The sequence below is a fragment of the Cervus canadensis genome, chromosome 14 (genome assembly GCF_019320065.1).
Source record: "Cervus canadensis isolate Bull #8, Minnesota chromosome 14, ASM1932006v1, whole genome shotgun sequence".
Taxonomy (NCBI): domain Eukaryota; kingdom Metazoa; phylum Chordata; class Mammalia; order Artiodactyla; family Cervidae; genus Cervus; species Cervus canadensis.
In genome coordinates, this window is record NC_057399.1 from 8,516,613 (window position 1) to 8,537,375 (window position 20,763).

General features: G+C 38.6%; 1 protein-coding gene across 4 annotated transcripts in view; it reads right to left on the reverse strand.

Annotated features, from left to right (window-relative positions):
- INVS (inversin) overlaps positions 1 to 20,763 on the reverse strand; it is a 124,003-nt gene that overhangs the window by 97,753 nt on the left and 5,487 nt on the right. For all 4 annotated transcript variants that reach the window (XM_043486634.1, XM_043486633.1, XM_043486631.1 and 1 more), the window contains one exon: positions 8,137 to 8,303. In XM_043486634.1, coding sequence (XP_043342569.1) covers positions 8,137 to 8,303 — 167 coding nt within the window. The remainder of the gene's footprint in view (positions 1 to 8,136; positions 8,304 to 20,763) is intronic.

Consider the following 20,763-nt stretch of genomic DNA (forward strand, 5'->3'; position numbering starts at 1 on the left):
ACACTCAATTCAAAGACACTAATTATTTGAAATCAGGTTCTAAACTGGAAAACCAGCAGACAGGTTTAAATATAGTTTCTAAATACTCAGAAGAGGAATAACTTGATACTGGCTTGGAAACCTAAGAAGTTAGAATGTAATGAAGTAAAGATTTTTCAGGTTAAGACTCTCTGCCCAGAAAAGGCAGCTTAGCCAAGGCTGAAGTCAAATGGAATAAAACGTAGAGGCTGTTAACGTAGCCCATCTCAGTCCAGAGGTGGTCTTGAGCGATCACTAAAATTCCAGAATATAAGGGTTTTATAAGCTCAGACTTTCCACGTAATGTGGGCATTGCAAATGTCTTTTGTCTTCTTTTAGAAGCATGTATTTAGTGGCTAGCAGTGTCCGACTCTATGCAGCCCCATGGACTGGCGCCCACTAGACTCCTCTCTCCATGGGACTTTTCCAGGCAAGAACACTGGAGTGGGCTGCCATTTCCTGCTCCAGGGGATCTTCCTGACCCAGAGATTGAACCTGTGTCTCCTGCACTGGCAGGCGGCTTCTCTGACCACTGAGGCACCTGAAGTGCACCAAGAGCTAAAGCCCCACTCGCTTACACTTCAGATATCCACTGGCTCCAGTTTGTGGGAGAGTGAGCACTTATTAAACTGGTTTTAAACAGACTGAGTGAATACAGCCACAGAGATGCCTGGAAGTACCTACTAAACACTCTAGGTCATCTTGATGTGTGCTCAAATTTAAGAACCACTGGATTACAGCATAGATACAAAGCTTCCAAATAGCTCCTGAGGTGAAGGTTGGGGAAATGTGACCTGAGTGCTTAAAAGCCTGGGCCAGAAACAAACAACCCAATCAACAAATGGACAGAACATCTAAACAGACATTTCTCCAAGGAAGACATACAGATGGCCAAGAGACACATGAGAAGATGCTCAACATCACTATTAGAGACATGCAAATCAAAACTACAACGAGATAATCACCTCACATAGGGCAGAATGGCCATCATCAAAAAGTCTACAAACAATAAATGTTAGAGAGGGTATGACGGAAATGGAACCCTCCCACACCACTGGTGGGAATGTAAATTGGTATAGCTGCTATGGAGAAGAGTACGGAGATACCTTAAGGAACTAAAAATAGAGTTACCATGTGACCCAGCAATCCCACTCTCCTGGGAACACATCCAGAGAAAAACACGGTTCAAAAGGATACATGCACCCCAATGTTCATCTCATCACTGTCTACAGTAGCCAAAGCATGGAAGCAATCTAAATGTCCATTGATAAATGAATGGGTAAAGAAGATGTGGTACATACATAGGTACATATATACAATGGAATACTACTCAGCCATAAAAAAAGAAATAATGCCATTTGCAGGAACATGGATGGACCTGGAGATTACATACAAATATCAGACAGAGAAAGACAAATATCATATTACATCACTTACATGCAGAATCTGAAAAAGTGATACGAATGATTTTGTTTACAACACAGAAACAGACTCACAGCCTTAGGAAGGAACTTGGGGTCACTGGGGGGAGGGCGGTGCAGGGAGGGGTGGGTTAGGATTTGGGGACTGACACACACATATCGCTATATTTAAAACCGGTAACCAACAAGGACCTGCTGGAGGCACAGGGGACTCTGCTCAGCTCTCTGTAATAACCTAACTGGGAAAAGAATTTGAAAACGAACAGATACATGTGTACGTATAACTGTGTAACTTTGCTGTACCCTTGAAACTAACACATTGTTAATCAACTATACTCCAATATAAAATAAAAATGAAAAAATTATAACAATGAATAATAACAACAAAAAAGTCTAAGCTAGGAACTATGCTTGCTTCCATTCTCCTTTTGCTGAACTACAAATAATGGTCACCAAGTTCTGGATATTTTATCATTTTTTTAATAATAGAACTTTATTGAGGTATAACACATATATAACAGTGCATACGTCTCAAGTATACAGAGACTTGTGTATATGAGTGTAAGGTAAGGAAACCAAATGCTGTTGGTGTTAAATTTTCCAGAAAAGTTTCAGAGGTATCCTACTCTTCTCCTTTACTTTTTAAATCATTACCATGCAAACATATTTTTAAAACTGAAAATTAATATTTAGTTTTCACAGATGAATTGAGAATTTTCTTTATGAATAAAAAAGGAACACTCAACCATAACCTGAGGCTTCTTTAATTTGTGTATTTAACATGATATAATTTTTCAAAGTAGGTGGGTAATCTTCATCTTCTTGAAGCCAAATTAATAACCTCCTGGAAGGTTAAAAATGCATAATTATTGACGTTTAGTGAGATTGCTAAAGTTTCTTTTTCATTGTTATCAACAAATAAATGTATCTGTTCAAATCAGAGAAACAGTAGTTCCCTGAATGAAAACATTTCTAACAGTGAGATATCTTTTGTAAGAAACCCAGAAGAGGTGTGATTGATTTCTTTCTTGGATTAAACTGAGTGTGCTAAATGAAAAACAAACTAGGTACAGACATACAGTATATTGAGATTAATTTTATTCTCATGTCTATCATTTCCTTAGCTACTTGGACTAATAGTAATTTGTTTCCAGAGAAGTATGTGTCAGAATAACTAAGTCAATCAACACAGTTTAATAAGCTTTCCCATATATGTATTTTGAAACTGGATAAATGTTTCTAATAAACAAAATGTCTAGCATTTGTATTAATAATGACTTTCTATATAAGTAACACAAAATGTATTCATGCATTCAACCAAGACAAATCAGACACTGTGCTAGATTCTGGGGGATTCAAAAATAAAACAAGTCTCTCATTTGGAACTCCAATCTGGTGGGAAAGACACAAGTAAGTAATAATTATCATACATATGAGACAGTGGGGCTCCAACAGAGACAAGAATGAAATGCTATGCAAACATGAGTTTTTCCTATTAATCAATCTAAGATACCACAACATAGTTCATTATCACAAAAATCCCAAAACTGTAATAAATAATATATGAAAACGGTTAATCTTTGGGTCAGTAATAACAGCAATGACTACTTACATGTTATGGCTGTTGAGATTTACTTAGGTAAATTAATATCACATGTAAGTATATGCACTTTACAGTAGATAGGCCAACTTTGTTACTCAATACCTTTTTTCGTTATTTAATATCTTTATCTGTGGTGTTTGTGAGCAATTTAAGAGCAGGAATCATGTCGTTCATCTTTGCATTCCAAGGCCTAGCACAGTGCCTGTTACACAGAAAGTTTTTAACATATGTTGAATTATGCATGCATGCACACATATATGAATATCAATGTTACGTAAGTAGCACTTTTGAGTTCACAGATAACAGAATTAAGACAGACAATACTTGAAAAGAATATTCGGTATCCAAAACATCAGAGAACTTCACTAAACAAAGGGATGTGAAGTTAATAGGGCTCAGTATTGGCAGCACTTACTCACAGCAGACGTATTATTCGTTTCTTAATACTCTCTCCAGATGATGCTGTTAAAGTGCTGCACTTAATATGCCAGCAAACTTGGAAAACTCAGCAGTGGCCACAGGACTGGAAAAGGTCAGTTTTCATTCCAATCCCGAAGAAAGGCAACACCAAAGAATGTTCAAACTACCATACAATTGCCATCATTCCACATGTTAGCACGGTAGTGCTCGGAATTCTCCAAGGTAGGCTTCAAACAGTATGTGAACTAAGAACTTCCAGATGTTCAAGACAGACTTAGAAAAGGCAAAGGAACCAGAGATCAAATTGTCAACACTCGCTGGATCATAGAAAAAGTAAGAGAATTCCAGAAAAATATCTACTTCTGCTTCATTGACTATGCTAAAGCCTTTGACTCTGTGGATCACAACAAACTGTGGAACATTCTTAAAAAGATGGGGATATCAAACCACCTTACCTGCCTCCTGAGAAATCTATATGCAGGTCAAGAAGCAACAGTTAGAACCAGACATGGAACAAGGGACTGGTTCCAAATTGGGAAAGGAGGACGTCAAGGCTGTATATTGTCACCCTGCTTATCTAACTTCTATGCAGGGTACATCATGAGAAATGCCGGGCTGGATGAAGCACAAGCTGGAATCAGGATTGCCAAGAGAAATATCAATAACCTCAGATATGCAGATGACACCACCCTAATGTCACAAAGCAAAGAGGAACTAAAGAGTCTCTTGATGAAGGTGAAAGGAGAGTGAAAAAACTGGCTTAAAACTCAACATTCAAAAAACTAAGATCATGGCAACTGGTCCCATGACTTCAGGGCAAATAGATGGGGAAACAATGGAAACGATGACTGACTTTCTTTTCTTGGGCTCCAAAATCACTGGAGATGGTGATTGCAGCCATGAAATTAAAAGATGCTTGCTCCTTGGAATAAAAGCTATGAGCAACCCACACAGCATATTAAAAAGCAGAGACACTGCTTTGCCTACAAAGGTCTGTATAGTCAAAACTATGGTTTTTCCAGTAGTCGTGTTTGGATGTGAGAGTTGGATCATAAAGAAGGCTGAGCACTGAAGAATTCATGATTTTGAACTGTGATTTTGGAGAAGACTCTTGAGAGTCCCTTGAACTGCAAGATCAAACCAGCCAATCCTAAAGGAAATCAGTCCTGAATATTCATTGGAAGGACTGATGTTGAAGCTGAAGCTCCAATACTTTGGCCACCTGATGCAAAGAGCTGATTCATTAGAAAAGACCCTCAAGCTGGGAAAGACTGAAGGCAGGAGGAGAAGGGGATGACAGAGGATAAGATGGTTGGATGGCATCACTGACTCAATGGACGTGAGTTTGAGCAAGGTCCGGGAGCTGGTGAAGGACAGGGAAGCCTGGAGGGCTGCAGTCTATGGGGTCGCAAAGAGTCGGACATGACTGAGCGACTGAACAACAACTAGGTGTATAAACAATACAGAGCAGATACTTGGCAACTACTTTCTGAATGAACACTTCTACTTCCACAATAGATCTTCTGGATCCAACTCTTCCTCTCTCTTGGCCTGAACTTTAATAGCTTTTATGTATCTCCATTCTTATCCTCTTCCAAAGTAGCTGCTAATGACTTGCGAGGAATCTATACTCAGGTTTTCAGGGTTTGCTTTTCAAGTTCCAGCTACTGCTAACACCAAACTCCACCTGGGTTTTTCCAGTTTTCTAAGAATCCTGCTTCCTGCTAGGGTTGCATTCTTTTACACTCCAATTTGGAAAATGCCTTAAAGGGAAAAGCCAGGATGAATGTGGAGCTAATTTCACAAGCTTCCCTCCTCTGAATGACCCAGCCTGTGCTGACTGTTTCCGATGTCTTCAAACAATATATTTGTTAAGTTTTCAGATGTTTTTGGCAGACGAGTTGTTCAAAAATAGGGGTTCATGGTGAGAACTTACGCTTAGTCACAAAAGTCTCTGGTTGGTAGCTCTTTACTATGATTTCTTTTTTTATATCTTAAATATTTCTTTTTTATGTATCTTTAAATAGTCCATCAATGGTTACTTTATATTGTGTTTTTAATGTTTTTGATAGAAATTTGTTTATTGTTTCCGCTGACTCTCCTTGACGGTACATTGCTTCCTTATGTGTTTGATGATTTTTCACTGTGAGATCATATTTGGTCTGTTTTAATACATATGGGCAGGAGGAGAAGGGGACGACAGAGGGTGAGATGGTTGGATGGCATCACCAACTCCATGGACATGAGTTTGAGTAAACTCCAGGAGTTGGTGATGGACAGGGAGGCCTGGTATGCTGCAGTCCATGGGGTTGCAAAGAGTTGGACACGACTGAGCAACTGAACTGAACTGAATATTTATGAGGAGTTTAAGGCGAAGCTATTTTCTCTGAAGAGAATTTGTGTCTGTGTCTGCTGAAAGGCAGGGTGGGCTACAGACCTGGGACATCTCCAACCATTCTTGAAAATTATTTCTAGATCCTCCACCATCTTATTCCTGCTTGAACTATACTATCTCTGATTCTAAATAATGGTGCTTTTGCATGACACACAAAACCAAACACAGTAGCCAGGTTTGATGTGGGCGGAGTAGAGTATTAAAGAATGATTATCACCCTTGTTCTGGAAATTCTACTAATATTAGTATAACTTAACTAGTATTCTACTAATACCAGTATGACTTAGAGATGTCTTATGGCTTTTGGCAAACACACAAAAACACACAGCAACACAGAGATGGGGAAATGCATAATTATCAGAAAGCTGCAAGACCGTGAAAGTTGTTATTTATAAAATCAGTTATGTGAACTGTGACATGTAAATCATAGTTCTATTTATTCTCTGACACTAAAGAAATCACTACTTAAAAAAATAAAGGAGAAACAAAATGCAAATGGAAACAATGTACTGCATCTCACCAAGAGACTTCACAATTCACACGTCTGGTTGTGCACTCCCCTTTCAACTTTTTTCACATAATGCCTCTACAAAAATGTCATGTGATTAGATCATCAACTTAAACTCTCTTTTTTTCTCACATGATCCATTTGATGTGCAATTTAGTTTACCCTAACCTACATTTCTGAAGTTGAGTTTTAAACCTAAATGAATCACAATGAAAAAAAAATCTAAAGTGTATTAAATTCTTAATACTGGGGCTATTCCCAATCTGAAATGTTTACTTTTTCATGATAACAAGTTAAATAGAGTTACCCTTCCTGACTGAATACTTTTAACAGCTGACAAGCTTAGGTGAAAGGTTATAGATACCTGAGCAGTAGTTAAAAGAGAGATTGAAAATGAGGGAGAATTCTTTTAAATTACTGTAATGAAAAGCAAATTCAAGAGCAATAACTTTGGAAATAACCTGACAGACCCAATTGATAAGAGCATGTAACTAGCATATTCAGAAGTACATCTTAATGTCAATCTTTTTTTATGCTTTCAGCTAATGAAAAGGTATTTTTCTAACCCCTCAATTAATCAGCTATATCTGGTTCACATTTCTTAATGGGAAATAACTAATAGTTTCTGCTGGATCTAACTAATTTTCATTGCTTTTTGTTCCAAAAATACACATCTAAAATAACAAAGAGAAAAATACCAGGCACCAGAAATACATTTTATAGACCAAAATTTCATGGTGAGAAAAACTGTTTTCAGGTAAATAAAATCTTCAAATAAGTTTAGAAGCTTCCCATTAAAAAAAAAATTTGATATGCTTAATCCTAAAAAAACTGAGCTCTTAACAAGCCTTTAAAAATTTGAAATAATTTATACTAGCAATATAGTTTTAGATTTTAAAAAATTTAAAAATACATTTCAGAAAATAAACTTATGCTTCTAATGCCACATATTTTACAAGACTACAGCTTTTTACTGTAAAAGGAACACTCACTAAGGAAAACATTTTAAACAATGAGAAGTACTAAAATTCATATATATTCCCATTGTTTTAATCCAACCACTACTGACTATTATTTTTTGGCTGTGCTTCACGTGTATGGCCTCTGGGATCTTAGTTCCCTGCTGCTGCTGCTGCTAAGTCGCTTCAGTCGTGTCCTACTCTGCAACCCCAGAGACGGCAGCCCACCAGGCTCCCCCGCCCCTGGGATTCTCCAGGCAAGAACACTGGAGTGGGTTGCCATTTCCTTCTCCAATGCTCGAAAGTGAAAAGTGAAAGGGAAGTCGCTCAGTTGTGTCCGACTCTTCGCAACCCCGTGGACTGCAGCTAGCTCCTGACCAAGGATCAAACCCATGCTCCCTGCAACGGAAGCTCAGAGTCCTAGCCACTGAACCGCCATGAAATTCCCAAACCCAACCACTACTGACAATTTAGTGTGTGGTAGTTTTCTTTCTTTCTTTGCCTTTTCCAATGCATAAACTGACTTGTAATATAGTTTAATATAGTCCAATTATACTATCCATGTAATTTTATTTCCTTTTCCCCAGCTTAATCTTAGATAAGAAAATAAACTTCATTGCTTGAGGAACATGGATAAATGATGGTTATCTATGCTTACTCTCTGCAGTTTAAAGACTGCAGTTTTTGAGAAAACATGAAAATAAAGTTATAAACCTGAGATTTCTTTCCCATCTGTCCATCGCACAGTTCCACTAATCAATTTACAAATACCACAGAAAAGGCTTACTCTTCACAGTAATTTGACTTCTTACCTTTTGAGCTGCAAGATGGAGGGCAGTTCTCTGGCTATGGTCAGTTTTATTAACATCTGCTCCTGCTTTCAGCAGAGTATCTGCACAATCCAGTCTGTCAGCCAACACACAATACATAAGTGGTGTTCTCCCAAACTGATCTTCTTTGTCTTTAAGGGCAGAGTTCCCTGTGAGGATAAGAAACAAACAGTGATATTTGATAAATATTGTTGTTATCACTCATATAACTAGGAACTATATTTACTAGCTGTTTCTTATCAAGTACTGGGGTAAATGCATTAAATATACCACTTCAGTTTTACTCACCCTATGAGAGAGATAGTACCATACCTACATTACAGGAAATTGACACTCAGAGGAGTTGGGTAATTTTTTCACCTTACACTGAAAGTAGATGGTGAAGCTAAAATTCAAACTGATTGTTGACTTTAAGCGGTATGTTCTTAACTTCTATGTTATACTAAATTAACATTTTGAGATATGAGGTTATTTTTTCCCTCCCTTACTCTTTGTCAAAAAAAAAAAAAAATTTAATGTAGACCATACACTCGGAGAGGGCAATGGCACCCCACTCCAGTACTCTTGCCTGGAGAATCCCATGGATGGAGGAGCCTGGTGGGCTGCAGTCCATGGGGTCGCTAAGAGTCGGACACGACTGAGCGACTTCACTTTCATTTTTCACTTTCATCCATTGGAGAGGGAAATGGCAACCCACTCCAGTGTTCTTGCCTGGAGAATCCCAGGGACGGGGGAGCCTGGTGGGCTGCCGTCTATGGGGTCACACAGAGTCGGACACGACTGAAGTGACTTAGCAGCAGCAGTAGCAGACCATACACTAGGCATTGTGGCATGTTTCTGAGAACTACAAAACGAATCATGATTGACTTCCTGTTCTAGACAATAAGGAACAAGTGCATAATACCATGATCCTTCTGCTAATTAAAACTAAACACCCCAGAAAAAGTAAATGAAAGGTGGTGAAAGGAAGGCAAATTGGTTAGAGAGCAGTGAAACTCCAGGAACAATCTGGTGTTGAGTTCTCAGACTTGGGTTTTTTGCCTCCTATATATATAGACAGCCTGGGTGCTGAAGTGGCCAGAACACCAGAAACGCCAAGAGGCCCATTCACAAAATTCCCCCAGAAGCCTGTTCTCTCCATCAAAACATCAGGACGACAGCAGCTCTGCAGCACTGGAATCTTTTGGCTATTAACTCCCTCTGTTCAAAGCACATGTGACAACAAACTGTACCTCTTTCCCTTTCCATCTGATGCTGCAGAGACTGTGGGGGAGGAGGCCTAGGAAGCATTATGCCCTGAGTCAGGCAAAGGACAGCAATGAGGTGTTACCTTATCCCTTCTCAACTAAACAGTGGAGAAAACAAAGGAGGAGAAAGCAATTCTTTATATCAGCGCATGATGCCATGGATAACTTTTAGCAGACCATGTATGGGACTGACCACAGTTAAAATAGAAAAAGCTTTGAGAATTGAACTCTTAGTGGAAATCTGCCCAGGTTCTAAATTGGCCAGGGTATTACAAAAGTGGGGCAGACCAGAAAATAACTTTCAAGAGCTTTGAAAAATTTTGACTTTTGAACCACAGTCCACAAAATTGGAACAAAATGTTCATTCTAACCTAAACAGATTATCAGTTTACTAAAATAGGAGATTTAAATAGGATTCAGAGTCTTTACCATAATACACAAAATGTTCAAGATATAATGCAAAATTACTAGACAAACCAAGCATCAGGAAAATATTAAGTAAGATATAAACAGGCACCAAAATTGTGATGGTACAGATATTAGAATTAGCTGACAAAGATTTTAAAGCAGTTGTCATAAAAAGTCTGATAAGCAACTATGAATGTTCCTGAAGCAAATGGAAAAATCCAAAGCCTCAGTAATGAGAGAAAACATAAAGGTAAACTCGGTGGGACTTCTCTGGTGGTCCATTGGTTAAGAATCCATCTGCCAAAGCAGGGGACACAGGTTCAACCCCTGGTCCAGGAAAATCCCACAAGTTGTGGGGCAACGAAGCCCGTGTACCACAACTACGAGGCCCACACTCCAGAGGCGGCATGCTGCAACTACGAGAGCCGTGAGCCGTGGAGCCTGCGCTGAGCCGCACGAAAAGCCGCTGCAGTGAGAAGCCTGTGCACCCCGCCACAGGAAACCCACATGCGGCAACAAAGAGCCAGTGCAGCCAAAAAAAGAAATAACTAAAAGTAAAAAAGCGATGAACCCAATGAAAATATCACAATCATAACATCTTTAAAATAAGTAAAAAACCAAATAAAATAACCAAAATGAAAATCACATTAAATAGGCACAACAGCAGGATGGAAATGACAAAAGAAAGGATCACAGGATGACAGACCAACAGAAATTATTCAGTCTGAACAACTGAGAGAAAAGATAGAAAGAGAAAGAATCAACAGTCTCGGGGCTCTGTGGGACAGTAACAAAGTTTCTACCATTCATATCATCAGAGCCCCAGAAAGAGAGGAAAGAGAGAAGATAAAAACATATTTGAGGGAATAATGACTAGAAATGGCCCAAATCTAGTGCAAGACACAGACCTACAAATTTAAATAGTTGAGCAAAGCTCAACAAAATACATCCAAAGAAATCCATACTGAGTCAGTCAAAATCAAATTTCTGAAGACTAAGTTCAAATTATAGTGTATTTCTCATAAGAAACTATGGAGGCCAGAAGACACTGGCACATTTTCCAAGTGTTGTGGGGGAGGAGAAAGAACTGTCAACCCAGAATTCTACATCAAGTGCTTGCATGGACCAGGAGTGAAAAGAAAGAGAAGTGTTTGAGGATAGCTAAAGGAATTAGCGGTTATAGGGGGTACAATGAAACTGTTCTAAAATCAGTTGTTGTGATGTCTGTACAACTCTGTGAATATGGAAAAAAACTATTGAATTGCACATTTTAAATTGGTATGTATGCTGGTATGGTGGATCTCAATAAATCCTTTCCACTACATATACATTAAAATGAAACATTAAAAACATTCAAGAAATGTAGAGGAAGGAAGACAGGAATGGAAAGAAGAGGAATGAAAAACAGCAAACAATACATAACAAGTTGGAAATCTTAAATTCTAACACTAATGATTACATTATAAGTAAGTGGGCCTTCCCCAGTGATGCAGCAATAAAGAATCTGCCTGCAATGCAGGAGATGCAGGTTCAGTCCCTGATTGGGAAAATCCTCTGGAGGAGGAAGCAGTATTCTTGCTGGGGCATCCCATGGACAGAGGAGCCTGGCAGGCTACAGTCCACAGGGTCACAGAGAGTCAGACACGACGGAGTGACTGAACACATATACATGCACGTAGGTAAATGGTGTAAGCACACCAATAAAAAGATTTTTAAAAAAAAAGAGAGAGGACTTAACTACATGCTTGTGGGTTATCTATTTTATATATAGTACTGTGTATATTTTAATCCCAAACTCCTAATTTATCCCTCCCTGATCAATTGGTTTTTGATAAAGGTGCAAAGGCAAACCAACAGATAATTTTTTAAACAAATGGTACTAAAAATATTGGCCATCCACATATAAAAACAAAAAAACAAATCAAAACCTATACTTCTTACCATATACAAAAATTATCTAAAAATCAATAATAAATGTAAATGTAAAATCTCTACAACTGCGTAAACCTTTAGAAGCAAACAAAGGTAAAAGATCTCTGCAACCTTGAGTTAGGTGAAAATTTCTTAGAGATGATACCAAAGAATAGTCCTTTACAAAACCGATAAATTGAATTTCATCCAGACTTCAAATTCTATTTGAAAGACACTGTTAAGAAAATAAAAACACGAGTCACAAAAAGTTGGAGAAAATATTTGTAAAACAGATATCTAATAAAGCCTTCTATCCAGAATAAAGAACTCTTAGGAGTGAATAATAAAGCTGATAATGAAATTACTAAGATGGCCAAACGGTCTGAATAGACATTTCACCAATTAAGTATATGAAAAGATGCTCAACATCATTAATACACAGGAAAATAACACATTCAAGCCACAATGTGATACTACTACGCATCTATTAGAAAGGCTAAACCAAAACAAATCTGTCAATAACAAATTCTTGGTGAGGATGTGGAAAAACTAGAACTCAGATTTTGCTGGTAGGATTGGTATCATAAACATCACAGCCACTATGGAAAACTGTTTGCCAGTTTCATAGTAAATTAAATATACACTTACCACATGGCCCGATAATTTCATCGAGTGTTTAGTACACAGGAAAAATAAAAGCATGAAGGCTTATGTTCACATAAGAACCTGCATGTGGATGTTTATGAAAGCTTCATTTATTAGTACTAAAACCTGGAAACATCTCAATTGTCCTTCAACTGGAAAATGACAAAAGAAACTGAAGTAAATCTATACAACAAAACATTGCTCAGCAATAAAAAGAAATTAAGTACTAATCTACTCAATAACATGGAAAAATCTCAAATGTATTATGCTAAGTTAAAGAACACAGTCTCAAAGGGTACATATTGCATGATTCATCTACACGGGTTTCCAGAAAAGGTAAAATTATGGGGCAGCATACCAGTGGGATCCAGGGGCATCCAGGGGCTGAGATGTGGGGAGGGATTGATGATGAAGGGACATGGGAAAATTTGGGGTGTGATGGACCTGTTCTACATCTTGACTGTGGTGGTAATTGCATGACCACATGTTTGCTAAAATTAAGTAACTACAGACTGAAAAAGCATAAAATTGACTGTATATATTGTATTAAAACTCCAAAAACTTTACTTTTAAACAACAAAAAAAGATACCATAACACTTTAAGTGAAAAAAATTTACTTTCATCACAAATGATCAGATATCCACGTACTGGCTGAGGGTAATCATATATGAGTTGAGCATGAGGGAAGGCAGTTATTTTTAAGGTGTTTTACCATGAACTGCTAACGGAGGAAGAAAACTGACCACACAAAATATTTGCTTTGGGGAAATACAATTGCTAAATGAAGAAAGAGAACATGTCACGCTTTGGTCTCAGTTATTTTTGCCTGAAACTAAGCTGTTTTAGCTCTAAATATTTCAATATATATTTGAACCTTGGATGTATGGGGACCCCGAAGTACTTCATACCTTCTCCAATAACTCATTTTGCTGATCCATGTTTCCATGTATGCTGCTAATAAAGCAAGAAAGGTAACTGCTCTTGAAATTTGAAAGAGCCTTACAAAATACTCGTCTTCCCTGGTGGTTCAGATAGTAAAGCATCTGCCTACAATGCAGGAGACCCGGGTTCGATCCCTGGGTCGGGAAGATCCCCTGGAGAAGGAAATGGCACCCCACTCCAGTACTCTTGCCTGGAAAATCCCATGGACAGAGGAGCCTGATAGGCTACAGTCCGTGGGGTCGCAAAGAGTCAGACACGACTGAGTGACTTCACTTCACTCATTACAAAATACTCAGGCCATGTACAGTAACTCCTGGAAGTGAAGACCCAGGTCTCCCACACTGCAGGCAGATTCTTTCCCAGCTGAGCCACCAGGGAAAGCCAGCTCCTGGAAGAGGCAGGTTTTTGTTCTGTATCAGAATCTTGGTTTTGAAGATGGAGGTAAGTTTTTAATTTGACTCAACATATCTGATGATAGAAGCCCCTATGCATAAGTCTTCTGAGTGGTCATGCAGTGCTAGGTATTATTCTCTATACAAAGAGCTCCAATATCTAATCCAGAAGATTCCAGAGATTCTATCACGGCATTTATAGATATGGACTCATTTAAGCCCAAATTCATTAACAGAACTGAAATGTATTACAGGTAGAGCATGTTCCTTTTATCATTTGAGTCCTTCTAGAGTGAAAAATGACACTTACAGAGAATCAGTTCAGTTCAGTCACTCAGTCGTGTCTGACTCTATGCGACCCCATGGACTGCAGCAAGCCAGACCTCCCTGTCCGTCACCAACTCCCGGAGTTTACTCAAACTCATGTCCATTGAGTTGGTAATGCCATCCAACCATCTCATCCTCTGTCATCCCCTTCTCCTCCTGCCTTCAATCTCTCCCAGCATCAGGATCTTTTCAAATGAGTCAGTTCTCCGCATCAGGTGGCCAAAGTATTGGAGTTTCAGCTTCAGCATCAGTCCCTCCAATGAACACCCAGGACTGATCTCCTTTAGGATGGACTGGTTGGATCTCCTTGCAGTCCAAGGGACTCTCAAGAGTCTTCTCCAACAGCACAGTTCAAAAGCATCAATTCTTCAGTGCTCAGCTTTCTTTATGGTCCAACTCTCACATCCATACGTGACCAATGGAAAAAAATGCTAGTCTCTAGCTTATTGTCTTTCATAATTGACAGACACTGTCAATCCGCATCTTATTTGTTAGTATTAAGCAAAGACAGTAGTACTTACTGTTAGCAAGATAATGGTAATTCATGCAATAATTTCCTCCTAGAGAAGCACCCTTCCTCAGAAGTTTGAATAAGGGAGAGGATTCAGGACCGGTGGTCATAAGAATGAATGTGAGAAATGGAGGCAATCGGCACACATTGGGGTAATCCTGACTGATTAGATTTCTCGGGGCCAAAGCGAAGTCAGAACCACAGGGTTAACAGGTCACTCTGCATCCCAGGGCAGCCGTTTCGCTCTTAGAAAGTCAGCTGTAAGATACAGGGAAAGCGTTCTCTTCATCCCCTGACATACTTTGGTTTTCTGTCATCGATATTTATATTTCCCAACAGGGAAGATTTAATTTGGTTGTGTCACCACCATCCAATATGCTGTGCCTGTAAGGAACATTTCTGCACCTGGGGCAGCTGAAAGCATGTATCCCTTAGTATGACTAGAGAAAGCAGCCCTTAGCCTCCTCACCTGGGTCCTGCTTTGAGTTGCTTTAAGGGGATAGTGGCTCTATGCTAGTTTCCAAGTGGTGAGCAGCCCACTAGGTTCTGAGCTTCCTGCTAAATGAGAGTAGCTGAGAAAGGCCTGTTCCTTTACCTAGCTATCCTACTCCTTTCCTTCATCTCCTTGGTTACAACATTCAGCTAATACCTGTCCAGCCTCCACCACAGCTGCTTCTGATGAACAGATGAGATGATTCACTGTTTGGAAGTGTCTGGTAACTGCAACATGTTGTACAAACGCAGGACTTACGATGCGAACTAGTACTCACCGGACAGCAGTCACTTAAATTTGCATTCCTATCAGGGACAGCTAATATAGGAAGCAGCTGGCTAGTGTGCTGTGTTGTTTTAATTATTCTGGCAACTGTGGAGGTAGCCTTTAATCCACCACCAACTGCGGCTGGCACTCTGCATGTGCCGTCTATAACAGTTCAGGAAGCTGAGCTGCAGCCGTGATTGGAAACCCACTGCTCTGCTGCAGTCGGTTATTTTAAGGCTAGCTGAAACAGGAGACCTCTGTACAGACTGGTACGTGCAGAAGCCAGAGCTCAACTCCAGCGTTTGGAGGCAATGACTGTTACATGGAGTGACAGCCATGCCACTCTGCACAACAGCTATGGCGTCATACTGTCCAACACAAGTGAATTCAGCGTTCTCTACAGATATCTTATTTGGTTGTTCTGAAATGTTACCTTTGTGTGGCATCAAAGATGCATTTATCTCCTTTCACCTGCCTCTTTCTTCATACCTTTCAGATTGCCACAATCTTGGGAAGACATTTGTGGTGATTTAAAAATTATCTGCTTATTTTTATAGAGGCCACATGGGAATAATGGAAAGAAGACAGGATCCATAATCCAATGACTTGGTTTGAGTTTTAACTTCGTAGTTACTAGCTATGCAGCTAAACTCCTTAACTGCTGAGTCTGAGTGTCCTGATATAAAATGAGAATAACAACATGGGAGGGACATATATTTTGAGGGTACTTGAGATTTTACAAAATATTTTTACATATTATCTCATTATCATTGTTGAGCTATCTTAAAATATTATTTACACTCATCGCTGTTTTCAAATTATCATAGTTGCTACATCTGCCATTAGATCTTGCTATTTATTGGTTAAAAAATGAATGGAAGTATATTGCTACATCATAATTATAAAATACTTTGATAACTGTATTTTGATACAGCTGATTTTCTCTGCATTCTTGTTACATAATATTTAAGCTCTTAAAATATATGTTTCTGAGAAGGGGGTTCCTTTCACCAGATTGCCAAAAGAGCTCATAGCACAAAAATGTTCAGAAAAGTCCAAACTAGATAACCATTAACGTCATGAGTCAAGGTTTAGAACGAATCAACTTTCTTGTCTCCCTCTTGTGTTTGTCTTTCTCTACGTGCTCATACACAAGAATGTTCATTATATGTAGATACATCTACCTATACATGGAGGCCCTACAGTTTAGTATTTAAAAGCATGGACTTTACAACCAGTCTTGCAAGCTTCAATCCCAGTTCTGTTCTTTATTAGACAAGTTACTTAATCTCTCCACATCTCAGTACCCTGACCTGTAAAATGAGGGAAGTGAGAGTACCCCAAACTCTTCGTGCTGTTTTGTCATTAAACGAGTTCAGGTGTTACAAAACACTTAAGACGGTGCTTATATAACAACTTTATGAATGCTGGCTGATTTTATTATCATTATCAGCATAGATGCACATGCCTGTAAGCACATTTGTAACCATTTACATGTGCAGGCTTCCCTGCTGGCTCAGACAGTGAAGAATCTGCCTGCAATGTAGGAGACGCAGGTTTGATCCCTGAGTTGGGAAGATCCCCTGGAGGAGGGCATGGCAACCCACTCCAGTATTCTTGCCTGGAGAATCCCATGGACAGAGCAGCCCACAGTCCATGGGGTCACAAAGAGTCAGACATGACTGGGCGACTAACATTTTCACTTTCATGTATGTAAGCAACCATTTATAAAACCTTTAATGACCATAACATTTAAAGTCAGGGTAAAGGAAAAAGTAACCTGAAATAATGTCACTGCTCGATGACTTATGAGGCTCCCTGCCCCACCTAACTACTGTGTTGGGAGATGTTATAAACAAAGAGAAACAACGATTCAGAGAGATTTATGTAAGTTCACAGCATGGACAGGTCAACAAAAGTTACAGCAGAATCAGAAATGGTGCTGCCTGGGTACCTCACCACTGCAAACACCCCAAACACTTTTAGCAGCGATGCCAGGATCCATCACTACACACGGTGAATATTTACAAATCATCTTGTTTGGTTTTTACAAAGAAAGCAGGATCATTCTTTATTAGCATTTAGAGACTTTTCATTTTGAGACAGTTCTGAAACTACACAAGATTTGATCATTTTACTGTTAAGTCCAACCTGATACAACAAGAACAAGTTACCACCTATTGTCTGCCATGTGTGAGGCCAGATATTTTACATTCCTTATCTAGTTTAACTGTCCCCCAAGGCACAGTACTATAATCTATAGTCTACAGATGAGGAAAGAGGCTCAAAAAGGTTAAGTGGTTTAAGCCAAGGTAATATAATTAATAAATAACAAAGCCAGGGCCCTCTTTGGTGGGTCAGTGGCTACGACTCCATGTTTCCAATGCAGTCTGGGTTCCGTCCTTGGTCAAGGAACTAGGTCCCACATGCTGCGATGAGAATTGGGCAACTGAAAGACCCCACATGCCTCAACAAAGATCAAAGTCCTGTGGCTGCAACCAAGACCTGGGGCAGCCAAATAAATAGATTACTTAATTTAAAAAAAAGACAAGGCCAGAATTAAAATCTCAGGTTTATCTGACTCTAAAATCTGTATCCTTTTTACTATATTACACTGTACAGTATTAAAATGAATCAACTAAAATATATTATCCACAATACCTCTGGTATTCAATTAAAGTATTTGAGCTTAATGTTAACAGAAAAATCTACACATCTATAAGTGATAGTCATAGCATGAAAGGATTTTACTATGTATGTTTATGTTTTTAGGGCCCAGTACTGAGTCCTAATTCATCTGAATCTAGGACGTAATAAGCTATGTTAAAACATTAATCCACTGTATTAGGTTAAACACTAAGAATTGCCACTGAAATGATGTCTCATCCAGGAAAAGGCTCTGCCCTCCTCCTCCAGGACAATGGGCAGCACAGAAAGGGTTGGATTTAATTAGCTGTGTATGTAGAAAGAGATGCTCATCTGTTTCCATGGAGTCACACACATCACGACACACTTCTCCATGGAAACAGAGAAGGGAAAACAGAAAACGCTGAAGTGAATGAATTCATCGAGCAGTTGGTGAGCAAAGATTGAAGGAAAAAAATAATTCATCTGTAGTACTATGTTACTAGTTTAGAAAAGAGAAACAGCATATACTTAAGAGATCATCATTTACGCTACATAAAAGAACATAAAAGATACACTGAAATTTAAGATGTATCTTAATACTAAAAAATAACATATTATTTGGTGGGAATATACAAATGTTAGGAAATACCAGAAAGCAAAGGTATTACTGTCTTTGAACAGAAGACAGAAATGGCAGATTTCTTGAAAGGTGAACAATATTACAGCTCAAAGTCAGTAATCAGTAAGGGATTTCTTAGACAACACAATAAAATACATAGAACTGACATAAATACATTTATCAGTTCTGCATTTGTTTCACATCGTGATTGCTTCTTTTTCAGGAATTTTTTCCTTTGGAGATATAAAATTATAGAAATATTTCAAGTTTTATTATGTAACACATTAATTTATATGATTGAGCCTATTTAAGTGTTTCTAATTTATAACATACTGCACACTTTGTTCCCCTTGATAATTATATTTCATGTTAAAATAATGAAAGAGTTATAAAATATGTTTTCTTGAGGAATTCTGATTTTAAATTTTTTTTCCAATGAAATTTAGCCCTAACTTGTCTCTTAATTCAATTTAAGTCAATTCAGATTTAATCTCAGCCCTCTAAATGATTACAGACTTATTGGGAGGAAAGATACTTAAAACAATGATAATAATTTTCATAATAATTTTCATTCACTTCTTCAACAAGCATTTCTCATGTGCCTACTATGTGCCAACCACTGTGCTGGATTTTGTGTGTACAATGATGACTTCAGCAGACCTGGTCTATAATCATGGAGGCTATTAAATTAGAGAGGCAAGAGACATTAAAATAGTCAAACGTACACACACACAGTGATGACCTGAGATAAATTCTAGGAAAGAAAACTGAAGAGTTCCAAGAGAAGACACAGTGAACAGACTTCACTGAGATTCAATGGGCAGAGCAGGCTTCTATGAAGAAGTGACCTCAATGATGAGATTTGAAGGATGAGTAAAGGTCAGCCAGACAGAGAATGAGGAGAATAGTATTTTAGGCAAAATCTTTTGAGATGGAAAAGGGCTTACAGATTTGAGAAATGAAAATAAAGCAGGTTTTTCTAGGAAGAGAGTGGTGAAATGTGAGGTTGGAGAGAAAAAGAGGTGTAGTTTCAAAATTTTGTTCCAAATACAATGGGAAGCAAATCAAGTGTTTTGAGCTCGAAAGTGTGATATAACTGAATGTACAATTTTTAGTACAAGTAAACATGGAACATTTAGGAGAAAAGTCCAAAAAAGGCAAAACTATAGAGTGTAAGACACATGACTAGGTGGCAAAACTACAATATAATTATCACATAAACGTCAAGACAACATATTATGCCAAGAGGGAAGGAAGAATGAACTGTGGCTTCTGGAAGAACAATGTCCTGTTCTCTGACCTAATGTTGACTACATGCACTTTTGCTTCTTATTTATTCGTTAAATTGAACATTTAAGTTCTATGGACTTCTCTATACATATATTTCAAAATAAGAACGTATATTTTCTTTTCTTTCAGTAAAATACAGATGGAGATAAAGATGTGGGGATAAAGAGTGCAGATGTCTCAAGAACCTTGGTTTTGGTGACAGAGGTTGATGATTGCCCTCATACCACTCTCTCATTCTTTCTTTCTGGGAACTGAGTGCCCGGAGTGTTAGCTAGGCGTGATGCCATTCTGGGAGAGAGAATTTTTTTTAGCCTCTTTGTCCTAGGCGTGGCTCTAACTCCACCCACTTCCAGGATGACAAATTGCTACCCTGCACCCTCTCTTTCCCCCTTCCTGCTGGCTGGGCTCTGACAACAGCGAAAGAATCTGCCTTTGACCCAAAGATGGAAGCCACATGTTGAGAATGGCAAAGTAAAGCCCTGGCAACATCCCTGGATGATTTTGTAAAGCAGAGATGTCTCTCCACCCTAGACTGTCAACTCACCTTTGTTCTATTATGAGAATGAAATATACCTCTATCTTATTTAAGTCACTGTTAAAGCAGTTTAGCCCATGTACTCATACATTTACACAAAGGAAGACAGACAAACATGGCAATACCTAGAGGGGGATACCTAGAAGGAACAGAGACGGGATTTTTAAACAATGGCGCTAACAGAGCATGTTTATCTTCAATGCTGATAAAAGAATTTCAAATAGAAGAAAAGGTTGATGATGTAGCAATCCGAGGTTAAAAAAATGAAACAAGATCCCTGAGAAGACAGGACGTAGGGAGAAACTATCTTTGACAGAAAGGGATATTTGCTCTGTTTTAGCAGGAAGAGAGAAGATGGGTGACGCTGTAGGCTGACACAGTTACTGGGCTGAA